Raw genomic sequence first — 24976 nt, forward strand, 5'->3', positions numbered from 1 at the left:
GTTTTGCCATTGCTTGATCGAAGTGATGAGTGGGAGTTTGGTCCTTTTCGAGGAGCAGCTCACGTAGAATATATACAATTTATTACCAAGGCGCTTCACTTGGACGTGTACTTGAACTCGAGACTCGTGTCAAAGTTGGTCAAAGTCTCGCCAAAACCGAATCACCAAAGAGAACGTATGAGTAAGAACGTCCATTCAGACACAGCTTTTCAAGGGAACCGCACGTAAAAGTTAGCGATGAAATTCATTAAATTCAAGAAAATGTCCGATCTAGTGATTTCCTCAAACATCATCAGTACATGTCAACCAATCGTCAAACTTGTGCCAAACACAGGAAAGCTCGTACCCGGAGAGAAGAGAACGATGAGGAATCATTATAGATCTATGGAGGAACTATAGACTATGTATTAGAACTCTGGTTAGAACTCAATATGTCACTATACAGTCAAGTTTTGCAAGCCTTGCAGAAGGCATGAATAATGTAGGTACAGAGTTTGTCAAGATAAATTCCTGAAAATAAAGCATCCAAATCGCCAGCTGTAGAAGCAAAGAGTGCCGACTCTTCAAAGCTCCACTCCAATTAAGATTTTTAGCGAATCATGGGTTTGTTAACCCACAAAGAAGAAGCACGGGTCGTTCTTACAACAAAGTAGCTCGGCCAGTCAAGGTTGCATTTTAAGAGTGTGTGAATTACACGAAATTGCTCGTTAACCGTACTTGTTCAGAGGTGCATCCCGAGTTATTTAGCAACATATTCAATTCCATCCTAACGATTGGATTCCGTAGAAAACACCACAACAATCAGTCAGTCACGAGGATTGACTACACCTTAACGTGTCATACTAGTTGAAAACAAGGTCGATCGTATCTTTACCTGTTTTAATTAACCATGGAAGGTCCTGTTCGAACTTCCACTCCCATTCCAGCTCACGCTATACCAACGACCATAAGCAGCCCAACATATATATCGTCGTCGACCACATCGCTAGGAAACACGTCTCCTGCCTCTACACGCCGTCTAGCATTAGGCTCCCATCGCCCGTCGACAAATACAACTCCAGCAACATTGGGTGAACCTCGTGCAGCCTTATTGGCTGCTTCTGTCTCTGGTAACGGCTCATTATCTGCCATGTCAAAGGCTTCTCCTGTCGGATCGCCCGCTGTCTCGGACAGAAAGTACTCTCTCAGCGCATTATGGTCTATCGGATTGGAACATGAGGAAATTGATGATGATCTCACAAAGGGTACGTTAATAAGACTAGTATCCTCTACTCTGATGTTGGATCAGCATGCACATGGATTAAGCGGAATGTTATCTATCAAGAACCTATGACCCTTTTTTATCGGGTTCCATCCTCTGGTGGTGGTGCAGAAATAAACTATGTCGTGACTTGATCAAAAGACGTACAACCACCCCGATTCTTCAATTTAACACTACATTCTGACGTAAATAGCTCAACGCCGATTACGGGATTTGAAGATGAGGATCTCTGCTCAGTCTAAAAAGAACTTTTTGTTGGAACGAGACGTGCGGTATCTAGATGGACGTATTGCTCTCTTGATTCAAAACAGATTGGCATTAGACGAGGTATGCGGGAACATGTGTCGATTATACTCGTGTCATGATCGGGCCAGTTGATTCTGTCGATCGGCGATAAAGATACGCACCGATCATGTTGCTGACTGTCACCCCTTTCTGCATTCCACAATTACAGAAGGAAGCAATTTCCAACATGGGCGAAGAAGACTTGGATACCAACATCGCAGTTGCCTTCCCTGACGAAAGGCGGCGACAGGTAAATACGCTTTATTATTTTTTGGTATGATGATGACTCATATTGCCGTCGCCCTTACTAGTTATATGGCAACTTATTCTTCCTTTTACAATCCGAACCACGGTATATCGCTACCATGACACGTCTAGTGTCTATGGCTGAGATAGACAACTTGCTCCAAACCGTAATGTTCACAATTTATGGAAATCAGTACGAATCGCGTGAAGAATACCTCCTTCTCTCCATGTTTCAGGTATTTCAATATAGTTATCCACGTCCTTTTTGCTCGAGTGCTGACTCGCTTTATGTGGTTTAGAATGTATTGGCTGCCCAGTTTGAAGCTGCCACCGATTTTGGAAGTTTGCTTCGTGCAAACACACCTGTCTCCCGAATGATGACCACATACACTAGGTAGGGGCTGAATTTTATTGCATTTTGGAAGTTTCAATAGTTTCTGACAATATTCGAATCATTAGACGAGGTCCTGGTCAATCCTACCTCAAGAACGTATTGTCTGAAAAGATCAATGGCTTAATTGAACAAGTGGATTTAGATTTGGAAATCAATCCTCTAAAGGTATGGGTTCAACCCTTGTGTGGCTTTTTTGCGACCGGTCAATGTTCAATGGATTCTCATCACATCGTTTTAGGTTTATGAGCAATTGGTGAACGATTCAGCAATTCAAGGGCCATCAAGTGGTGAATTGCCTAGATGTACGACTGCTGAAGAAGCGATCAAAGTCCCACAAGTCAATGCTGTAATCGCTCCCAGACTTGAAAAGTTGATGGAAATCACAGGTGAATTCCTGGATACCATCATGGCAAGTCTAGATCAAGTCCCATATGGTATTCGGTGGATTTGTAAACAGATTAGGAGCTTGACTAAGGTATAACTTATATCGAACAACGGGTGCGTCTATTTCCATAACTGAACTGTTTTTTGGTTCACAGAGGAAGTACCCAGATGCAAGTGATTACAACATTTGCTCCTTGATTGGCGGCTTTTTCATGTTGAGATATGTGAACCCAGCCATCGTAACACCACAAGCCTACATGTTGGTAGAATCCAACCCCATGAAAAATCCTCGCCGCAATTTGACGCTGGTCGCCAAATTGTTGCAAAATCTTGCCAACAAGCCAGCTCATTCCAAAGAAACTTACATGTCTGCTCTTAATCCATTTGTTGAAGTCAAGAAGGAAGTCATCAACAGGTTCTTGAATGATTTGTGTGAAGTGGGAGATTTCCATGATGAGCTCGAGGTATGTTGGGGAAGACAAAGTCCATTTTTTTGTTTTGACTGACTTTATTTTTCATCAGATGGATCAATACGTTGCCTTGTCAAAGAAAGATTTGCAACTCAATGTGACTCTAAATGAAATATATCAGATGCATGGTCTACTGACGCAACACAAGGACGTTTTGGTATGTTGTCAGATTTCTTCTGCAAAAAAACGGCTCGATCGTTACCAGACATTTGCACCAACATATCAACTAACCTTCCATCTTTTTTAGGCTCAAGGAGAGAAGAACCACCTACGAATCATACTAAATGACTTGGGCCTAGCTCCAAATCAAGTCTCCCGTAGTGAGAACAAAACCATAGTATTACCGCTCTTCTCACGATGGGAACAACCTATTGCAGATGTACCATCAGCCATAGCTGACTCTCAACTCACCAAATCCGACATTCTGTATATGGACACTAAAGCTCTATTTGTACAAATCCTTCGATCCATGCCGTCCTTGGCAGCAGCAGGTGGACCAGGTCCACTAAACCTATCCAAAATTGCAGAAGCAGCTGCTCAATCTCGTGAACCAGGGCTAGTTAAAAAGGGCATAAAGGTCCGGGAACTATTACACGATTTAGAAGAAGTTGGATCTGTCAATGCTACAGACGGCCATCGCTTACTAGTGGAAGAAGTGACTGCAGAGATTGTGCACTTGGGCAGTGTCCGAGAAAAGTGTAACAAGGAAACAGCTTCTCTGGAAGTCGTATACAAGACTATATGTGATCACAACAATTATTTGAGAAGTCAACTAGAGTCGTACAAGGCGTATCTCCAGAATGTGAGAATTCAGAGTGGTTTGGTGGGCAATAAGAGTGCCAAGGGCCAAGTACAAGGTCCATACAAGTTCAGTCATGCTCAGTTAGAAAAGGATGGTATGATTGTAGAGTCCAATGTGCCTGAGAATCGGTAAGCTTTTGTTTCAGATTGTTGGAAGGTGTTGGTGTATTGAAGCTCACCACCTTTTCGCTTCGCTTTCTTTAGACGAGCCAATATCTTTTTCAACATTATCTCTCCCTTACCGGGTACATTCGTCATAACTCTTCATTACAAGGGTATGGGCCTATGCTCGATTGTGCGTTTTTTGTTGCTACCACAATACTCAATTCACCTTGTATACACAGGTCGCGAGAAACCCATTTTGGAAATGGACTTGAAGCTAGATGACTTGCTTGAAAAGCAGTCAACTCAATCACCTGAACCAGTGTTGGATTTGGAATATGTTCAGCTATCTGTAGGCAAGACTCTCAAGTTGATTAATCGAACTTTTTTGAAACGATGAGAAAAACGCGGGTCTTGGTATGTGCTTTTGGGTGATACACGTCGCAATATGTTGAAGTCTGACTTGACAATTCCACTAGATGATTCGTGATAAGAAAGAAAATGACCTCAAACACGCACACACACGTTAACAGCAACAATATAAAATTCGTTTGTACTTACGGCATACACCAGTAGTTTGGAAAATTATAACTTCAAATACATTAGTTCTTAAGCTATTAAACTTGATGAAAAAGGCTTGGTTTTTTTTGTCGTCTTACACTTCCTCGTGTTAAACTACAAATGGACAATGTTTTGAACCTTCCCCAACGCTTCGCCTCCCTGTTTATTGGCCTCTGGATCACGAGCATCGCTATGATTCTTTCCGTATGCATTCGAACATTAAGTCGAGTAGAACGAATGCTCGTCGGATCACCAAACACTGGAACTAAATTGTTGAAAGCTTCACGTTCGAGCTTGTCGACGTTACCAACGACTGAACCTCGAACGGCTTCCTCATCCAGAACGGTTATATGTCAGATCGTGTCTCCTACGTTTTGTGATTCTCGAGGTGTGTTGAGTCTTCGCAACATTTCATCACAATATTATCAACATTTTGCAGACGATGTTGTTTTCCCAAAGAAGCAACCTCTACGTATAGATCTGAGTATTTTATTCTTTTAGGAGTCGCTTATGGTGGTGCTGTAATGAGCCTGATTGATATTACAGCTGGTGTCGCTTGTAAGGCTATTTCGAAATATTTTCTAAGCCTTTACTGATACATATTTGGTTATTCCTGTAGCCAAGAAACATTCTGGATTGAATGTCGTTACTGCATCGGTGGACTCGGTCGCGTTTGCTGGTAAGACCACGGATGAGCTACGAGATTTTGGTCCGGTCTTATTCGCATACTCGTAGAACCGTTACGGGAGGGTGAGATTGTTAACGTCAGAGCAAGCGTGAATAGAGCATGGTACGACCACTTGTGATGAGCTATGAGTCTATGTCTGGTCTTGTTCTCTTACTCGTCAATTCTTTGCAACACAGGAACACCTCTATGGAAGTCGGTGTTCGCGTCGAAGCAGAAGACCCGAAAACTGGAGACAAGAAATTCTGTTGTCACGCATACCTGACGTTTGTGGGTCTAAAAGCACTAGGTCAACCATCAGCTGTTCCGGCAGTGATGGCTGAAACGGAAAATGAGAAGAGGAGATATAATGAAGCAGACCAACGACGAACTGAACGCAACGAGAGGCGCAGACGGCTGCCTCCCATAACAGCTATTGGTACTAGGCGAAATGGGTTTATGGATACACCACAGGTGTCTAGGAGCAAGAAGAGCGGTAAACAGAATGGGTTGCCAGCGAAACCGGCTTCAGAGTCGTATTCTGAGGTATGATATACGGGAACGATTGGGGGTTCTTTTAGCCATGGTATCTAACGAGGCTTCTGTGTACTCTATAGACCGTACAAATTGTATTTCCTGGTGATGCAAACAGCAGCAATGTCTTGTTTGGTGGAAACATGATTCGATATATGGAGTCTATTGCTGCTATAGCGGCTGGCAGGCACACACAAAGTGATGTCGTAACTGGTGAGCTTTGTTGAAACTAGCGAATTTTCTGTCCAAGCAACATCCCCAAAAACTCCTTATCCCTTTCCGTTCGTTTATTAGCCTCAATCGACAGTCTGAACTTTATCCGATCAGCACAAATTGGCGATGTCATTACCTTAAGGGCAGTAGTATCTGCTGCATTTACTCATTCAGTGGAAGTATACGTGACTTGTGAAGCTCCATCTGGAATTACGAATGACGGGTATATGACATTGGTTGCAGTTGATAGTAGTGGTGAATTGGTGAGAGTACCTCCACTGTCGACTGATACAGACGAGGAAAAGGTTCGTGAAGCTGGTGCTTCTGAACGGAGGATGACTCGTTTGAAGCATCGTGCTTCTTTGAGAATATGAGGGATTTTGCTGATTGCGAATAAGTAGGACTGTTTATATTAGATGTGTTTTGCCTATATGTAACATTGATCAGAACTTTCAAAGACTTTGTGCATGTGTTTTCCATCATGCATAGGTCGTTTATGCTGCTACAATTTACAATAAAACGAGCAATACAAGTCCTAGAACTTGATCTAAACTTGATCCAAACTTGATCTTCTTGAGTTGCGGTTCCTGCAGCTATTGGCCACTCTTTGCAATCCAAAACTTTAGACGCATCATGAGTCCGTCCAATTGGCGCGAGGTTTTGGAAGGAGCCATGTCCCATATTGATTCTCGTCGAGCTGCAATTATATCTGCGTCAGCAATTGCAGGTACTGTTATTGTTAGAACTCGTTGCCACTGTTCATAAACCTAACAATTGTATGATGTAGCTTCATACGCCTTTGTGACTTATGCTCGTCTCGGGCCGCAAGATAGCTTCATCAGGAAGCTGCTCGGCTTGAAATTGAACTATCCAGTCCATGGGTTTGTTCATCCTGGTACGTTCATCAGCTCGTGTTTGTTGTGATTGTAGATTGTAATTCTCAAACATTCTAACGTAGGATATGAACTCGTCAAGGAAGAATTTGAAAAGAACTTCGAACAAGGACTTGAGCTCGGCAGTTCATTTTGTGCTTATGTGAGTTTGATCTGGTGCCATATCTCCAAACCACTCGGACTCAAAAGTATCTGCAAATTATGATTTAGGCTGACGGGAAACTCGTCGTGGAGCTCTATGGTGGTTATCACGATATTCAACGCAGCAAACGCTATGATTCTCAGTCTTTGCAGCTCATCTTTTCATCCGGAAAAACTTTGGTTAGTGACACTGAATATGACGATTCCCTGACCATATGAAGCTGCTACGTGTGGACGTGTCCTAATTAATAACAACATGTGAAATCTTCTTCCAACTTCTCAGATGGCCATCTTGATCGCTCATTTGGTCGACAAGGACTTGATTGATCTCAACAAGCGTGTCGCTGATTATTGGCCTGAATTTGCTGAAGGAGGTAAAGAAAACGTTACCGTCAAGGAACTCTTAGCTCATCGTGGTGGTGTTGGTTGGCTGGACGAACCTCATCGAGTATGTTGTCCGTTCGGTCTGAATTGTTGAAACAAACACAACTCTCATCAGTACAATCTCAAATGCATCTAGTTGACCACGGACGAATACACAGACTTGGACCTAGTCTCCAAGAAGATTGCTGGTCAACCTCACAACCATAACGGCAAACCAGTACACGACTACAATGCTCAAACTCGGGGCTTCTTCCTCAACCAGATAGTTCGCCGAGTTGACCCAAAGAAGCGTTCAGCTGGTCAAATCTACAGAGAGGACATCAATCCCAAGCTTGGGGTTGAAGTATACATGGGCTTGCCTGAGGCTCTCTACACGCGAGTCTCGCCATTGGTCAGCTACCCGTTCCCTCGTGTTTTGATCCGAGCTCTGCTTCCAGCTTGGATTACTCGCAATCCTCTGCCACCCATTCTTGACAAAATACAGGCAAAGAAGGGTAAAGCATTGTTTACACCAAATATTACCATGCCTGGAGCAAAGGGCAATGATCTTGGTGTTATTGCAAACTCATATGACTACCAGAAGGGTGAAGGGCCTTCATACAACACAATTACGACTGCCAAATCGGTACGCGACTTCTCTTCTTATGTTTTTTGTTTTGTGTAATCAGATATGGTGCATGTAAAACGTTATTTGGTGTTGGTATTTTGGCTGAGCTACCACCGAACATTAGATGGCCAAACTGGGTGCTGTCATGGCTAACGGTGGTACTCTGGATGGCTTCAAGCTCTGCTCTCCAAAAACTCTTGCCAAGGTCTATGAGGAAATGGAGCTACAAGAGGACTACAGCTTGTGTTTCCCCTTCCTTTTCACTGCTGGTGGATTCAACCTCCTCAAGGATGTAAGCTGTCCTGATCCAGACATGCTTGAAAAAGACCGAGTTGGCAAATATCGTGCTCCAGGAACTACATGGGTGGTATGAATGATGATTCAATGTACGAATACATGGCTTTAATTAATATCATTCACCTTTTCGGAAAGGGATGGGGAGGTTACGGAGGTAAAGGAGCTGTACCTTCGACACGCTTTTCAAACTTTCTGAATTCGCCGTTCTTATGAAGTTTCCACCTGATTCCTAGGATCTTTGATTTACTGGAGTCCAAGTGACAACCTTGCTGTTGGATACGCTGAAAATCAACTTGGTTTATGCGTAAGTAATTGGTGCCGTTAAATTATCATGGCATCTGTTTGTGAACTCCTTTACTCTATCTCTACAGATTGTTTGTGAGGCTCGTTCTGAACGCCTCTCGGCCGCGGTATGGAAATGCCATAACGCATTATCGAAGGGAAAGAAGTAAACGCTGAAAAGTAAAAGCAGTTGTGGTTTTGTTTTAAATGAGGGCTCTTTATATACTACTGTTTTAACAACAAAAAATAAATGGTTTTTTACTATACAGTTTACTCTACTTCCTTGACAAGTGTTGAGCGTATAAAGGAGATGCCTGGGCCAGCTGTGATTGAGTATATTGGCGAGGCGGGGGAGTGATGGGAACACCTGGTAACACACCTGGTTGTTGCATTGGTTGCAATGGCTGAGCAACTCCTCGAGGCGATTCTGGTTGTGGTCTTCCCATCATAGATGATGCTGGAGTTTGGATGGGCGATGGTTTTTGGATTACATGACCAGGGTATGGTTGTATTCCTGGAGGGAATCGAGATCCAGGACCACGATCATCGAATCGAGGGAATGGTGGTAGCTGCGATTGTTGCTGCTGTCCACCTAAATACATATTGTTTATTGGTATAGGTGGCGAGTCTCGTTGACCATTGGAATCATATTTGGCGTCTGAGTACGCCAATGATGATGCAGACTGGGTTCTCTTTACTCGACCATCGACTGATGCAGTCTTCGATTGAGGTCTTCGACGAACTATATGAAAAACGAGAAACACGTTAGATTGCGACAGGATGCTCAGCATTTAACACATTGCGAGTAGACATCCAATCAGACGACAACGACCAAACACTTACGTTGATCCTGCAATCCTCGTCCAAACTGTCGCATATTCAAGTATGCAAACACGACTGTTACTATGGCCAATATGACAGTGACAGATTCGAATAGTGTGAGGGATGACTTGGATGCCAAATACTTGTTGGAGTCCTTTGTCTGATATATATCTGCGAGTCGAGAGATGACGTATCCTGTACCGCTAACCAATATCACCATGAATATACACATGAGAATCCTTGATTCTCGTCGGACCTAGATTTGGCAAGGGAGAGGTATAAGCAATTGGAGAAAGAGCTTGTTGTGAGTTACTTTCAACTTACAGCATAGTACGCCATGATAAGCAAGGGAATTGTTATTGGCGTTACAAAAATGGCATTGAAGAGAATGGTCGTTTGATCAGCGTTTCCAACCAAGACCAATACAAGATATTGAATGGTGAAGCCGTTGAAGAAGAAGACATCGACCTTCAGCAACATCAAAAAGATATGATACATGCGTAGTTGGCCTAGCATGAGATGGTGTGTGAGTGATTTTGTGCCTAGAATCATGATGGTAACGGCATATTTCGGATAGCCTACCTCTAGTACTAACATCCGCACCCAACTCTTTGAAGATACTCCAACCAAACTGTCGATGCAGCTTGATGGTCAAGTAAATCCATCCCAAAGCAAACACAATCATCAGCCCAATGATGACAAACTCTTCGACCATGGACCAATGCAGTGTAGCCTTGACTCCACTCTGAGCCAGTTCCGATTGTGCTTGGGACGCCAGCGTCCGCGATTGCCAGTACTGAACCACAGCATATATAGTCAAGACCCAATTGAATACAGTAGTACATATTAATTGAATGGTTGACGATGATATAACCTGAGCGATAGATGCTGTTAGTATTTCGGATGATGTGGCACTTTGGCAAAGTACAATTCGAGACATACAGCATCTAGAGCCAAAAGGAACTGAAAGATCTGAGCAGCGAGATAAATGGCATGATATAGAGTTACAGCATTCTCGTTTGGTATAATGGAGTTCAAAACTTGCGGGGCCTGAAAATAGGAAATATTGTACACGTAATTCACTTCGTTCCCGTGGATGACGAGGACGATGGCTTCCAATATGATGATTAAAAACATTTGAGTAGCGCTCCACCCTAACGTAAATTGACCGAGGGGTGTGCGCCAAGTCTACAAAAGTGTTCGGATGTGTATGGTGAGTATGATGTAGCAGTTACAGCAAACTGGATGGGCAAGAACAGCCCCGTAACCGATAATTACACATGTATCAATCAGAAAACAGGATGCTATTATCGACTTACAGGTCTAGAACCTCTTCCAGGAGCTGTTGTCACAGAGGGCTGTTCGCTATATGTTGTATACGATGGGGGGCCACTGTTATTTTTGAGCGAGTTGAACCATTGGGAGGGCGAGTTCGCGGGAGCATTGCCCGTCGCGCTGCTCTCAAGCTCCATTGTCGGTTGTCTTTCTTGAACGAACGGAGTTTGGTGGTTCTGTGCGAAAAGTTGGCGATCGAAAAGAGAGCAAGGAGCAAAGAGCACACACCGCACCGTAAAGCTAGATGTTTGTTATTACAAACGGTTTGGCATACATGTCGGCAATATATTATACGTGATTATAAGTTAGAAAACATTGTATCTATTCCGCTCTTGTCTTCTCCCCCAGCACCCGCGACAACAATCAGCGATTTCAACTCACTAATGATGAAGAAGTCGTCCAAGCACGCTTGTAACTCATCGTATACCTTTAATACACGTGTTCTCACGTCCCTTTCTTTGTGATCTCGACAAATCACCAACAAAGTTCTTATCGCCATCAAGTGACGAGCAACCAAAACAAAGAGTTCAGGTCTATGAGGCACAGTAGACAAGTCCAGTTTACCGACCATCATCTCCACCATATACTTCACATTCTGCTCCAACCGATCGATAAAGCGATGTATGTGCTGAGAGTGAGGCTTTAGAAGAATTTTTAGAGCCTGATACCCAAGTTGAGCATCCTGTAACGCTTCTCGATGCAAATTATCACTTTCGTGGATGAAGACTATTGTCTCGTTTGACAATTCCGTTTTGATCACCAGATCTATGAGAGTTTCCTTATATGTGGTGGTACGGAAGTTGAAAATTACATTGGAACTCACCAGCTCGTTGACTTCCTAACGCTAAATCCGATACGTATTCAAAGATAAGCAATAGCGACTCCTGGATCCAGGTTCCAGAGGCCAATACTGACAACATCAACTCTTCTCGACTCACTGGGGCCACTTTAGGAGCCTCTCCCGTCAAGTCTCCTACAATGGCGCTAGCCAAGTCACGTACTATCATATCGTCGTCGACAAGGAGTGTATCTAGCACAAGACATAGTTTGATATATGACACTTGATATCTAGGTCTATGGACCAGAGCTGGTATAATACTACCAGCAATGGTTGCCACAGATTTACGAGACGGTGCTGGTTCTGATGGGATCGAGAGATTGCTGGCAGTGTGTACAAACAGGTCAAGAACTCCACACGTCAGGGGATCATCCTGCTCCAGCTATTGTAAACAGGGTCAGAGCATCGGCTGAATCCAGAATTGGGTAATCGCTTACCAAAAAGAGAGTAACTCTTCCGAGGAGCTGAATGCTTAGAGGTGCTGCGTCTCTAGTAACTCTTGAAAGGATCACAGCGAATCTGTTCATTACATCGCTTGGAAGAGCAAAACCCTCCCATTGTGACAAGAAAGCCAGCATTATGTTGAGAGAATGAGGATGGACTTTACCATCCAATAGTTGCATTACTATTACTCTAGCAATATCATTGTTGCTCTTTGCAAGACGACTATCGGAAGGAAGAAAAAATTGAGAATAGATCCTTGGTTTCCATGATTTAGCAATACATTACCTCGCTTTGCAAAGTGCAGAGATCGCCGTATCTCTTACAGAGCGATTTTTGTGCACAACCAGTCTCTCCAATGTAATGCGCTCATCAACATCCACCCATTGTATACGTGCCACCAAAATCTGAACAGAAACAGATAACAAACGTTTCTCTCCAATCCGTTTCAACTTGTCGCTGCTTTCTATATATGCTAGGCAATGTTGCACGATGATCCTTTGGAAATCACTGGGCTTATCATCGTATTTATCCTGGGCGAAGATATGTTCAAACACGATCGAGAGATATTGAGCTTGAGAGATGGGACATGGATTGGAGTCATAGAGCCATGCAGATTCATTCAAGATATTCGTCAGAGTGGACAGAGCGTCTATAAGAAGTAGCGTGAGCAAACGACCTTGAACTCATAAGCGATCATAACGTACCAGCCGTTCGAGATGCAGGAAGGTTGTGCCATGATTTCAGGAGGGCCTCTGCTTGTAATAAACATCCATGGCTACGATTTTGATCTTTGGCTGTTGTGGACGTCAACAATTCTCTGACGACAGCTAAAATCGACGATGGCGTTACAAAAGCTGGCAGACATCGTGCTGCCATTTCTCGGACTTGGTATTTGTCTATTGTCACGCATCTATGTATCAGAGCTTTGAATTCGCTCCCTTCTGCTTCGGGAAGGTCTGAAGTTGCCGGTTTGACTGAGATTGTTGGGTTTGTTAGAAAGACTGGATACTGTAGGAATCTTATTTGGAGCTCTCACTTACGTTTGGTCAAAACGGTTAAAATGGGATACAGTGTAGCCACGACTTCTCCCGACTTTACAATGGTACGATTATGTTAGTACTCGGCCAATGGTCTGAAATCACGATTTCTGCCGCAACATACCAGTTCTAATGCATCGACTGCGGAACTCAGCTCGTTCAGAAACACCTCTTTCAGTCTGGGAAATCTTTCAAAGAACTCATGAGCTGTGATGGAGTCCGACTTTGGTCCCATCGTCTTATTAAGAAGCCTGGAAAACATCATTCCGGCACTGTTTCGTACAGAGAAACTAGAAATCAAGTCAAATGATGAGAATCAACTCAATAGACGTTCCATGCGAAAGCCATCACTTACTTGAGTGAATGAAATCCTTGAATACAAGTTGCAAACAGATCTTCCATGCTATCTGTAAGGCGTAAACCCAAAATGGAATCCTCTACCATGCCTCTCAAAGTGTTGAAGGCATGAACCTGACAAGTATAGAAAGCTGAGGACTGCAACGACGAGAGGTCGGAGTCCGAATTGCCAATCATCTCGAGAAGTCGAAACATGGTGTATTTGAGCAGTGGCTTTCTCGACGAGGTTGCTTCATTGGTGAGAATCGATACCTAGACACGATAATGTTAGATAAACAGAAAATATACTGTTGAAATCATGCACCTAGTCATACAATTGTATCTGGAATTCCAGCACTCCTTCTCGTTATTCCAACATCGTCAGAGTTCATCATGACTAGCAAATCATCCAAAAATCGTTTTGGCAAGGATCCAAGATGTCGGCTTTTGCTGGCCAATAGACGTAAACACAACGTCTCAAATGCATTCGTTACTGCAGTAAACGCACCACGATGACGAGCCTAAACTCGGGTTGTGTTCGTCAGGAGTAACAAAGATTCAACTCTCCTAAATTTGACAACATACCATCACGGCCATTTCACGCAACAAGTCAGCAGCATTTTCAATATCTCTCACTTCAAGAAAGCATTCCTAACGTAAAAATGAACACATGTTAGAAACACCGTCAATACAGTCCGAATGTTTACGCTTACATTTTCAATGTCATCAGGAAACGGCACGTTTGACAATAAGGCATGCAACATTAATGCTGATTCCTTCACAACTCGGAATGCATATGCAACTTCTAACCCCTCATCATCAATATCAACATCAACTTCGTCGTTGCCTTCACCAAGAGAAACTTCCATAATGCTCGGCACAGCAATAGCGCAGGCCCTTCTCGCAATGGAAACCATCCTCGAGCTTTGCTTGGCAAAGAGCTTTTGTTGCTTCTCATTGGATAGTTGTATGTAGTCTACTGAAGAAAGGAGATGTTTCAAGGCAATCAAAAGTCCAAAGGAGATAGTCCAAGATGTAGAGTCTGTCATTTGCAATTCCAATAAATCCAATACTTGCACCATGACATGGTCTACACTCAGCAAAATGTTATTGCCAATTCTCAAAGACACTGCTGAGCTTACACGCACCATATGGAGAGTATTCTGTTGCTGACGTGCTCGTAGCAACGTGGATTTCTCTTTTCATCTCTCGCCCATACTTGATGGCCACTAGGTGCATCAAAAGAGCTCCCGATTCAGCTTGACTGTAGCGCTTACTGGACATCTAATTTCAATTCAGTCAGACAACCTTTCAAGAACGGCCCACTCGCGCTGATGCATACCAAAGATGTGGACAGTTTAACCAATTGCTCCAATTCGTAGCCTGCCAGCTCTCCTTCTAGACCAGCCAATAGCTCGAACGCAGCTATTCGTGTTGGGGTGTACTTATCATGAAGCAAGGTTGTGATCAAGGCTTCCACAACCGCGGTCGTATTCATGTTTACATTAAACGGACTTGTTTTGATTCTGAAATCCAGCAATACTGAAGTCTTGAATCCCTTTTCAGATTCTTGGTAGTGTTGTAAGAGCGCTAAAGCCGACTCTTTTCTTTGAAAGGTTGCTCCGGGATATGTGTTGTATATGGCGAATGACAAAATCCACTCCAAGAAGTCTCGTTTCATGTTCAGTTTACTTTGCAGTTCATCACAAATGATCTGCGATTCTAGCACCTGTTGCTGCGATGATGCTGATTTGATGACTACCTGACGGTCCAGAAAATCTCGCCAATTCTACAAACACGGACACAGGGCAAGTGAGAAAAGGAATTCGACTGGACGGAGAAACTGATATATAACGTACTGCATAGACTGTCCGTCTTATTCGGTGCAAAATCTTCTTGAAATAGCCAGAGAATCGCTGACGAAAGTCAGCAGACTGAATGGCTCCATTTGCAACAAGAAACTTTTTTACTGCATTTAAGTCCACCTCGTCAATCTCCTCCAATCCCTTGCTACCTTCACATATATAACCCAATGCGTCGATACGAGTGTTCATATCCGCATGAACAATGGCTGAAAGCAAAGTTATCTCAGATGGTGACGAGGTATGAGACTCTAGGCCGAGGAAACGTAAACTCTTATATATTGCGAATTGAGCTGAGACCTTGAGAGGTGACCCCAATGCTTCTAGTTCTAATTTAGGAAAGGTGTGAGCATAGTCGTTTTGTGCAACTTGTCAATTATTGAATTACGTACCAGCGAGAAGACATTCTGCGGCTTCTGGAGCATTTCGAATGATATCTGGTAAGACTGCTTCACTCAGCACTTTGCGAACGTTGTGGTTGTCAGACACCAACGCCTTCGACAAGGGCTGAAGCCAGAACTTCATGGCTGATGGTTGACGTTCTGCAACGGTCAAGCTATTCATATGATGGCGCAAGCATCGAACAACAAAAGCTCGTATATTCATGGCAATTTTGCGATTCCTAACAAACATAATGGTTTTTAGAAACCTAGAGACTGCACGATCAAGTTTGATCGGAGACGTACTTCATGTTTTCAAAACATATATCAAACAAATCAGGCTGTATCTTCAATAATTGCCCAATTCCAAACTTGGCTTGAATCAGCCCCAAAATTTCATATTTGGCTTTGACTTCCCAGTCTATCTTTAACACATCTAAAATGATCTGTCCAGCTAGATCATCATCAGACATCAAACGAACGGCAGCGTCTAGTAGTCCATCCAAAACGGCAGTCAACTAGCACAAGGAGAAAGATGAGAAACCTTCCGATATGAGGGCCTCGTTACCAGTCCCACCTTTGCCACAGCTGCATCGGATGTGGCATCCCACAGGCTCAACGTATAGTCAAACAATTTGCGATATACAGCAGGCGTCAAGCATTTTCTGACACCATTGTAGGAATCCATTCTTTTGGACGCGTCCAACCAAACTCCAATAGCAAAAAGGGCGTATGTTCGAATGGTAGCGTTCTGCGGAGAGCTACAGACGGCAAACATTCGACTAAATAGGGCTTCGTACAAGCTATCGTCGGATCTAAAAGTTGAGATTTGTAAGACTAACGACGATCGGCGGAAAGACTGTTTTTGAGCATACCCTGGAATAATGGATTGCAACGTAGCTGGTCTTGCGGAGGAGATCAAGGCCTGATACAAGGACAGTTGAGCATGCTCATTCCACGATTGTCTGCAAGCGCTCATTTCAGTCAACCATCGATGATTGACACCGTTCGTGGCATTTTCTATAGGCAGGCCTTGGCTTCCATGACCAAAGACCCCGATCCAGGTATTTACAGGTACAAACGAGTCCATATACAGAACCAGTGCTGTGGCAGCGACAAACTGGCCATTGTCCTGGATAATCTGTTGTCTGAATACATCTACGATACAATCGAGTATGGCCGAGACTACAACCTGGCCTTGAGCAGACGAAAATGATTTATGCCATGCATCTCCCAGCTTTGCTAACGAGGCCAATGCTGCGAAACCCTCAGAAATTCCTAGTGAAAGCGACGATGATCGAGACATCTCGTCTAGTTCATCACTAGCGTTTAACGAGTTCTCTGAAGTTGATGACATATCTATAATTCTTCGGAGAGCTGGCATCAAATATGATACCCAGTTTCTGAGGTTTTCGCAAAACTGTGTTCGATCTGGATGTTGATCGACAGACAGTTCCAAGGCTCTACATGCTGATAGAAACGACGATGCAATTGATGCGTCGGCCTCCAGATCATTCATGACGTCCAGAAGTGCGGCATCCCAAGAGATTACACATCCAAAATCCAAGCTCTCTACTCGACCAAGATTCAAGATCTGGTAAAACAGGTTTCCTAAAGCTGGGCGTACACCAACATCTAAGTCCAAAAGCATCGTTCGCGGTATGATCTCGGCCAGTGTCGAGAGGATCAGCCTGTCATCCAAATCAGTTGTCCTTTTTGATTTAACGACATGTGCTAAAAAAATTATCAATCCAACCCATTTTCGGTAAGCGTACGCTCATGGTAAGGCAGCGATCCCATAGCTAGGCTCATGAAAGCTAAACTTACCAACTTCTTTTAGCACACTGGACACCTCATCGCTTGTTAAGCTTCCTCCAAGAATTTTGATCACCTTGCTCATTATTTGGTTGTCTGGAGGTACTTTCTCGACCAAACTGTCCAGTTTGGATTTCCATACTGACTGCAAAGACGTTCTTGTCGAAGAGATTTGCTGCCTAACCGTTCTGCCCTTCCGTTTCTTCACCATAATTTGTGAGTGTTGGTGACGGCGGATTTCCGTAGAGTACTATGAGAGGGAGAGCGCAAAGGCGCTTTTCTCGCATTCATTGAACGCTTTCTCAAAAGCTTGGGGTATCTCCGTGGATAGCAGGATCAACGTGAGGCGCTTGTTGTAGTGCACTCTTTATTTGAACATTGCCTCACAATCTTTGATCACCGAACCACACCCTCATACCAAACGAGAATGCGGTTTCCTGCAGTGGAACTGCAGTTCTGTGAAAATCCATTTATATTTGTTTTATTTAACAGTTGCATATAAAGTAAATCGTGGAATACAGATGTGTGGTATGATTCTAGTCGTGATGATGTTATGCAAGAGATGAGGGTGCTGGTACGGACGATGAAGATGACGAAGAAGAAGCCGATCAGTCACAGTAAGATACTGCAGATGAAGTGGAAGATGCTGATCCAGCCGATATATTTGGAACCTGCGCAAAGAGGTACAGGATGGGTTGAGGGGTGTGTTCTCTGTCTTTATATGTAAATTGCATATTGTAACGTCTCTTCTCCTTCAAAAAGAAAAATCTCACACGGTCACGTAAACACTTTGTGCCAAGTCTTTAGTTTTATATTGATTCCATTGACGAAGTTTATCACAAATGAGTCAGAGTACCTTAATTTGTTGTACATTACAGGGTTTTAACTAGAAGGACGGCCCAACGACGAATGAGGTTTAGAATGGTTCAGACGATTTGATCAGCAAAAGCACCACCATGATTCTTTTCATGTTTTCGCAGAGATCTAATACAGATTTAACATAACGTTTAGTAACAGGCTCCTTATGGTTTTAGTCCACACAATCCATGACTTACCGAATGTGGTAATACGCTTTGCCACAGTTAATATATGAGCATACGAATGGCTTTACAGCCGAATGAGTCTAGCGTGGCGAGAGCAAAGGTTAATACAACGAGCCAAAAGGTTCATCTACACCAATGAGAATACATGCCTTGACATGAGTATTGAGACCATCTTGACGAGAAAACATTCTTCCACAATGGCAGACGAAGGGCTTATGTCCAGTATGGATCCTGACATGATTTTGCACCTTGTGTCTTTTCGAAAAGGGCTTCTGACTTCTGTTACAGTCCTTCCACATACATATGTAGCTAGCCTTCCCGCTTCCAATATGATCATCAAATACATGTGATGATAGTTCTTGAATGGTATGATATACTTGAGGACAATCATCCCAAAGACAGGGGCGTACTTTTGTGCCATCTTCAGCTCTCCCATTCACACCTGTACCTCCTTCTTCATCATCCTCGTCTTCTTCCTCCTCGTCCTCTTCTGGGTCTAAATCCATAGAGCTAGCTGAAGATTTAATGGATCTTAAAGAGTCACGAGAGGCTGATGGATGTAGATTACGCATGGTTGTGGATGATGCTTGTGGTTGTATATATTGCTGAGCGGGTGGTGGTGGCATAGCAGGTCGTATCGCCATGGCAGCCGAACCTACAGATGCGGTTCGTGTATGTTTCATTTTCATTGCTGATGATATGTCTGATCCAAAACTAGCTGATCGATGGTGACTGGAATCCTGACGATTTAGATTGGTTGGTCTTGACATGAATATACCTAAAAAGATAGTTGTGTTAGTTACATATTCTTCATTGGCATATTTGCTGCGCCGTCTTCAACCACAGCTGCTCTTTCGACAACAATTTCGGTCCCACTTTATCAATGGCTCATATAGGGCATTCCCAGACTCACCAGAATCAGATCTAAAGTCTCCCGGAATGGTTGGCTGAAGCAGAATTCCATGCACCTGTTGAGCACTTGGGTCTGGTGAAGGCTCTGTCTTTATTAGCGGCATGGCAGTTGGGAAGATACTAAACATGTTCATGTCATATGAAGCGTCCATTTGAGCATCATGCTCTGGCGATGAGATCATCGTTGGGATACCTGTATCAGATGGCGGCAAAGTTGAAGTCGGTATAGAGGGCATAGACCACTCGTTATCATTATGGTTGTGACTATGATTATGGTTGTGCTGATGGTGCTGGTGTTGTGATTCAGACATGTGCATATCGTTCAAGTGTAGATGATGATGCTCGTGAGGATCAAAAGCATGGTCACCTAAGGGATTTGTCAAGTCTACAGGAGTTGGTAAATTGACGAGCCAGTCGTGCAATTCACTCGGTGGTATGAGGAGATTGTTTACGGTATTCGTTGGGAATTCGTCCGAATAGGGATTACTTAGGACATCCGAGTAAGGGTCGGAGGTGCTGTTATTACTACCAGTACTGATATTATTATATAGCGGATGTTGCTGTTGCGATGTGGATATTGTCAGGCCAGCTTGCGAGACAGTCATTGACTGCGACAAGAATCGTTTATGATTGTTTGGGAATTTGAGCGGCGAAGTATTATTACTGCTACTAGTAGTCGGGGCATGACCATTTATGATGTGATTAGCTTCAGCATGTTGTCTGAAGGCCTCCTGCTGAGCAAAGATCTCTGAGAGCTGTGCGTGACTAGCAGGAATTGGAGTTGGTTCAGGGCTGTGGTGAGGTGAATGATGAGGAGTTGGTGGGAGTACATTTGATATATGTGCTTCCGCGATAAGATGGGCAAGAGAGCCAAGACTCGACGCCGCTTTTCTATGTGAGGGGCGAAATCTGACGACTCCCGAGTTCGAATTCCTTCGTTCCGATGCCTGAAGGAGTAAGCGAGTGTTAGTACGGGGCTAACTAGGGTTCAGGCAGCGTTTTGCGAAGAGGAATGCCGCAGCAGGCTATCAGTTCGTCAATGAAAGATGGCCAAGAAACAAACAAGCAGAGCAACTTCTCCAAACTCGGCGAGTTGCACTCACATACCATATCATGATGGGCCGGAGGCTGTTGCTGCAGCAGGACATCGTTCATGGCGACCGTAGTTGGACTCTCCATTTTGCTCTCCTATTGACCGCTCCGAGTTGGTATCTTGATTTGATAAAAACAAAATGTTGGAATAGTGTTGGGGTGTGGACATATTACAACACACCCTCCTCTATAGACTGCGAATGTGAAGGTTGGGTAGAAGCTATTCAAGCAGTTTCTTCGTGCTTGGAGGTTTTAGAACGCGTCATAAACTAGCCCATCTCTCTCCTCTTGTCAACTTGAATGATGCAAGCTTCAAGTTCGAACAAGAACGGTGACGATGCAGAACAAGATGCTCTATCAGACCTGATTCAAAAACTGAATGAGCCTCATGACAAGCTTGGTCGAGACCTTTTGTGTTCTTCTATTCAACAGGTACCTAGTACTGACTGCTACTATTTGATCCGTCAACTTGTCAGTTTGACGATCGTCAAACTGACACTTTCTCATTATAGATTCTGTCAAAGTCTTCAAAGTATTCTGTTGAAACTCAATCTGGAATAGAACTGAAGGACGGGCAGTTGCACTTTGGTGTCTTTGAAACTGACAGCTCAACCAACAGCAGCCCAACAAAGCCCAAAACAATCACTCTAAAGAACAATTATAAATCAGAAGTCAACATCAACGCTATTGCCATCATCCCTTCAACCAACATATTCTCCTTGTCAAAGACACCTCATCCACCACCTGGCCTTCATGCCAAAACACTACTTCAAGGCAAATCCTCAATAGATATATCGGTATCGTGCTCCATCCCGACAACTATTGGAACTCATTCTGGATGGCTGCTAGTCGTATGTACTCGTCGTAATGATGCCATGCCTACAAAACCGATTATATTCGCCAAACCATTGCTTGTAGTGCTACGAGGTGAAAGATTTGAGTGCGATCCTTATGCTCCTTCCTTTGTCCCGAAACACATGAAAGCACTCAATAAGCTGCCAGCATACGACGTTTGGGGTACGCCACTAGCATCGCCGAACTTTTTATTATATCAGAGTACATGGACACCGGCTCTGCTTCCTCCGCGAGCTGAAAGTTTCCATACTCCTGACCAGTCTGCTATAAATAATATGCCCTTGTCGATACCCAACTATACCAAATCCTATTGGGATCTACTCTGGACTGAAATAAATGAACGAACAAAGGAAATGGATCTATACGCCATTTACGAAACAAAAATAAACGTTGGCCCCAATAAAGTCTCTCCCGAGTATTACGAAGTATCTGTGCCGGGGCTTACACAGTCAGCGCCACATTTGATGCCAGGAGATCTTGTGGTGGTCCGAAAATACTCAAACTTTGATCAAATGCAATATTGTGTAAGTAATCAGAATGTTTTGGTTTTGAAAAAAACGATATCGGAATTGATTTAATATGTGCTTGTTGTCGTTCTCGTCCTCCGTGACATAAAACACCTCAGGTAGCCTTGTACTAACCATATATCTGGTTGTTGCCTCTTCGCTCTAGTTCTTCATCCAAGCAGCCCTTAGAGCAAAGAGTGCCATTATATTTAAACCGATTCCAAATATACCATGGTTTGAAACAGAATCAGAGACGTACAACATCCAATTCAGGCCAGCCTCTGAAATGTTACGCTGGGCAGGCCGATCTCTGTTGATGATTGATAATCAATCTCAAATACATTCCAACATTGCTGATCAATTCCGAAAATGGTTGATGCCTGAACCATCTGATGGAATCAGAAAGGAAGGACGTCTCGGATCGCCTCTTCGCTTGCCGCTGTATAATCCTCAACTGAACTTCGAACAGCAAAAAGCTATACAGGCGGTTGTGGAAGGCAATTATGGATCAGTGCCTTATGTGATATGGGGTAATTTGTTTTGTGAGATGTAGCTTGGTGCCGACTGTAACGTTGACTCTCCTCTCGTCAACTCTAGGTCCACCCGGAACTGGAAAGACTGCTACAATCACGGAAGCAATCATCCAAATTGTAAATGGCAATCCAAGCACTCGTATACTAGCCTGTGCCCCCTCAGGAAGTGCAGCAGACACTATTGCTACGTATGCATGCTTTGGAGACGTGAAAGCCTCAAGGCCCTCTTCTACGATAGTTGTCGCTTACTTTTTCTTCATTTTTATGTAGTCGTCTCGCCAAGTATTTGACGCTTGCTCAAATGTTTCGCCTCAATTCACCTCACAGGGGTGAAGCTGAAGTGCCAGATACACTCAGGATGTACTGCCACTCTGAGAATGGATTCTTCTCTTTGCCACCTTTTGCAAAGTTGATTCAGCATAGAGTCATTGTCTGTACTTGCCATGAGGCCGGCTTATTGGTCAATGCAGGTATCACGAATTTTCGGCTCTCGGAGGTATCGGTCTTGCCTGCTAACATGTCTGTTTGTTGCTGTTGACGATATTATTGCACTGTGCTCATTTTCACCTCGTACAGGTCTCCTACTTGTACAATTATTATGGAAATCAAAGCTTTCCTCATTTGCATCCCTTGGAGTTGCTGAAACTCAACACTCACTTCAGTCATCTCTTTATTGATGAGGCTGCTCAGGTTCGTATTCATTGCTGACTTTGCTGTCGGTCCGTTGAAGAGACACCGACCTGACTTTCCTCTTTGGCGCCTAGGCTACAGAACCCGAAACATTGATATCTCTATCTGTAGTGTCGCCATACTATCCACCTATATTGCCCACTGGAGCTTCGCCCACATTCAAGCTTGAACCAGCTCGACCTGCTAAAATAGTTCTCTGCGGCGACCATTGCCAGTTGGGACCATTGCTGAAAAGTGACGAAGCCAAGCCGAAACTTGGTATATCATGGTTGGAACGCTTGATGAATTTGGACTTTTATAAACGACATCCTAATGCTCGACAACAACGTCACGTATCAGCATCACCCTTATCAGATAGCAGTAGGATAGACCTCAGTAATAGTCCAGACATGAGCTTGCAGGATGTCGTACCGCCATTTGCCAACTTGATTCGGAACTATCGCTCGCATCCTACTCAACTTATGGTGCCGTCATATTTATTTTACGGAGATACTCTGGAGCCTTGTGGCAACAAAAAAGTCATTGAGATGTTTCTTGATCATCCAATCCTGCCCAACAAGCAGGTGCCAATCGTGTTCTATGGAATCGAAGATAACGACACTGGAGATATAGGTATGAGACCCACTCAAAATCTCGGTGCCCCATGTTTGCTTTTCATTGTGTGTCTCCTGTTCCTCCAATTATCGCCAAACTGATATTTCCATTATTCTTTGATTTCTTAGAGGGATGGAATTGGTATAACGAAGCTGAGTTAGGCCAGCTGGTCAAAACTGTAAAAAGACTAGTGTTTGGGGAAGACGGATTATCACCAGAAGTACATGTAGGACCAACAGATATAGGTGTCATTTCTCCCTTCCGTGAGCAAGTTCGACGTATTCGTCAAGCTCTGCGTCAAGAGAAGTTGAGAGACGTGAACGTTGGTAAGCAACATGACACTTTGCTGCTAAGTTTTTGCTCGCACTCAAAACCTTATCTCTGAACTATGGTCTCTATAAACATCACAGGTACTGTTGAAGATTATCAAGGGAAAGAATTCAAAGTGATTCTCATCTCAACAGTCCGTTCACAGCACCGATTCCTATCTGGTGATGTGGATCGCGATATTGGCCTAGTCCACTTCCGTAAACGACTAAATGTAGCAATCACACGAGCCATGGCTCTCCTCGTCGTAATCGGAAACCCGCACTTGCTAGGATACGACGTGAACTGGACATCATTCATGTCATTCGTATATCGTCACGGATGCTTTGAAGGATGCCTACCACCCTTACGTGTCCTCTCATTCTCTCGAGACACTGAAATCAGTCGCTTAGAAAAGGCGTGGCTGCATTTTCACTCTCTACAGAAGTCGAATCCAAAGGAATGGCTTGGTAGTGGGGGTATGGGAGTCGCAGAGTTGAACAAGAAGTTTATTGGGTTGGATTTCGATGAGCATGCTGTTTATGATCATCAAGTTGAGCAAGGAGAAGATGAGGAAGAGGAAGAAGAGGATGATGGTATTGAAGTTGAGATTGGGTCGGATGATGCCAGTACTGTTTCGATTGAAATTTCGGATTGAAAGATCTTGTTCAGTTTGCATATATTTTTATTTGTTTAAAAGGAAGAGCAAGAAGAGCTACATATAAATAAACAACCTCATGTCATACACACAGAATATGAAGTAGTGTCGTTGTTAGCTGTTTCTGGTGTGTTAACTTCAGACACTTGGAACGTGAACACTTCCACCTGGGCACGAAATCAGGCAGGATTTCGACACTTCTTCATGATATTACCAGAATGTTGCTACCTGTCCTAAAAAAAACCTGCAAATGTAGTCGCCATCGGTTTTCGCCTTCTTTTGGAATGAATCGAGAGCATATGTCCGCTGACGCTAATCACACAGTATCTTCTGTCAGATTCCTATTTTACGACCAGTGAAAATCCAATATATACTTGCCCAAATGTTGGTACTCTCAAA

General features: G+C 43.6%; 7 protein-coding genes across 7 annotated transcripts; 4 read left to right on the forward strand and 3 right to left on the reverse strand.

Annotated features, from left to right (window-relative positions):
• Positions 1-889: 889 nt before the first annotated feature.
• Positions 890-4343, forward strand: SmJEL517_g04440 (uncharacterized protein; the record flags this gene model as incomplete). The annotated part of the gene is made up of 12 exons (XM_031170368.1): positions 890-1244; positions 1455-1588; positions 1716-1796; positions 1858-2028; positions 2092-2186; positions 2252-2351; positions 2425-2661; positions 2726-3034; positions 3093-3197; positions 3288-3970; positions 4046-4116; positions 4186-4343. 12 exons carry the CDS (start codon positions 890-892, stop codon positions 4341-4343), a joined length of 2499 nt encoding a protein of 832 aa, XP_031023619.1.
• A 353-nt stretch (positions 4344-4696) lies between these two features.
• On the forward strand, positions 4697-6289 carry SmJEL517_g04441 (uncharacterized protein; the record flags this gene model as incomplete). Its single annotated transcript, XM_031170369.1, has 7 exons — positions 4697-4892; positions 5006-5062; positions 5124-5183; positions 5240-5294; positions 5369-5714; positions 5786-5915; positions 5997-6289. 7 exons carry the CDS (start codon positions 4697-4699, stop codon positions 6287-6289), a joined length of 1137 nt encoding a protein of 378 aa, XP_031023618.1.
• A 259-nt stretch (positions 6290-6548) lies between these two features.
• On the forward strand, positions 6549-8689 carry SmJEL517_g04442 (uncharacterized protein; the record flags this gene model as incomplete). Its single annotated transcript, XM_031170370.1, has 10 exons — positions 6549-6642; positions 6703-6810; positions 6874-6950; positions 7019-7129; positions 7233-7397; positions 7470-7958; positions 8065-8307; positions 8373-8391; positions 8471-8541; positions 8609-8689. The coding sequence occupies 10 exons, from the start codon at positions 6549-6551 to the stop codon at positions 8687-8689; spliced, it is 1458 nt and encodes a 485-aa protein (XP_031023617.1).
• Positions 8690-8794: 105 nt separating this feature from the next.
• Positions 8795-10813, reverse strand: SmJEL517_g04443 (uncharacterized protein; the record flags this gene model as incomplete). Its single annotated transcript, XM_031170371.1, has 6 exons — positions 8795-9261; positions 9363-9597; positions 9666-9850; positions 9924-10215; positions 10284-10529; positions 10661-10813. The coding sequence occupies 6 exons, from the start codon at positions 10811-10813 to the stop codon at positions 8795-8797; spliced, it is 1578 nt and encodes a 525-aa protein (XP_031023616.1).
• Positions 10814-10997: 184 nt separating this feature from the next.
• SmJEL517_g04444 (uncharacterized protein) lies at positions 10998-17224 on the reverse strand (the record flags this gene model as incomplete). Its single annotated transcript, XM_031170372.1, has 19 exons — positions 10998-11005; positions 11058-11441; positions 11500-11896; positions 11952-12180; positions 12244-12607; positions 12663-12932; positions 12999-13050; positions 13120-13285; positions 13351-13604; positions 13667-13852; positions 13917-13982; positions 14045-14421; positions 14480-14615; positions 14674-15120; positions 15191-15522; positions 15586-15815; positions 15880-16091; positions 16151-16388; positions 16449-17224. 19 exons carry the CDS (start codon positions 17222-17224, stop codon positions 10998-11000), a joined length of 5124 nt encoding a protein of 1707 aa, XP_031023623.1.
• A 1090-nt stretch (positions 17225-18314) lies between these two features.
• SmJEL517_g04445 (uncharacterized protein) lies at positions 18315-20522 on the reverse strand (the record flags this gene model as incomplete). Its single annotated transcript, XM_031170373.1, has 5 exons — positions 18315-18372; positions 18444-18511; positions 18563-19209; positions 19345-20290; positions 20451-20522. The coding sequence occupies 5 exons, from the start codon at positions 20520-20522 to the stop codon at positions 18315-18317; spliced, it is 1791 nt and encodes a 596-aa protein (XP_031023622.1).
• A 216-nt stretch (positions 20523-20738) lies between these two features.
• SmJEL517_g04446 (uncharacterized protein) lies at positions 20739-24577 on the forward strand (the record flags this gene model as incomplete). The annotated part of the gene is made up of 9 exons (XM_031170374.1): positions 20739-20867; positions 20948-21814; positions 21963-22326; positions 22394-22517; positions 22600-22825; positions 22906-23019; positions 23094-23631; positions 23742-23939; positions 24024-24577. The coding sequence occupies 9 exons, from the start codon at positions 20739-20741 to the stop codon at positions 24575-24577; spliced, it is 3114 nt and encodes a 1037-aa protein (XP_031023621.1).
• Positions 24578-24976: the final 399 nt, after the last annotated feature.

The sequence above is a fragment of the Synchytrium microbalum genome, assembly GCF_006535985.1.
Source record: "Synchytrium microbalum strain JEL517 chromosome Unknown SmJEL517_scf0030, whole genome shotgun sequence".
NCBI classification, from domain to species: Eukaryota; Fungi; Chytridiomycota; class Chytridiomycetes; order Synchytriales; family Synchytriaceae; genus Synchytrium; species Synchytrium microbalum.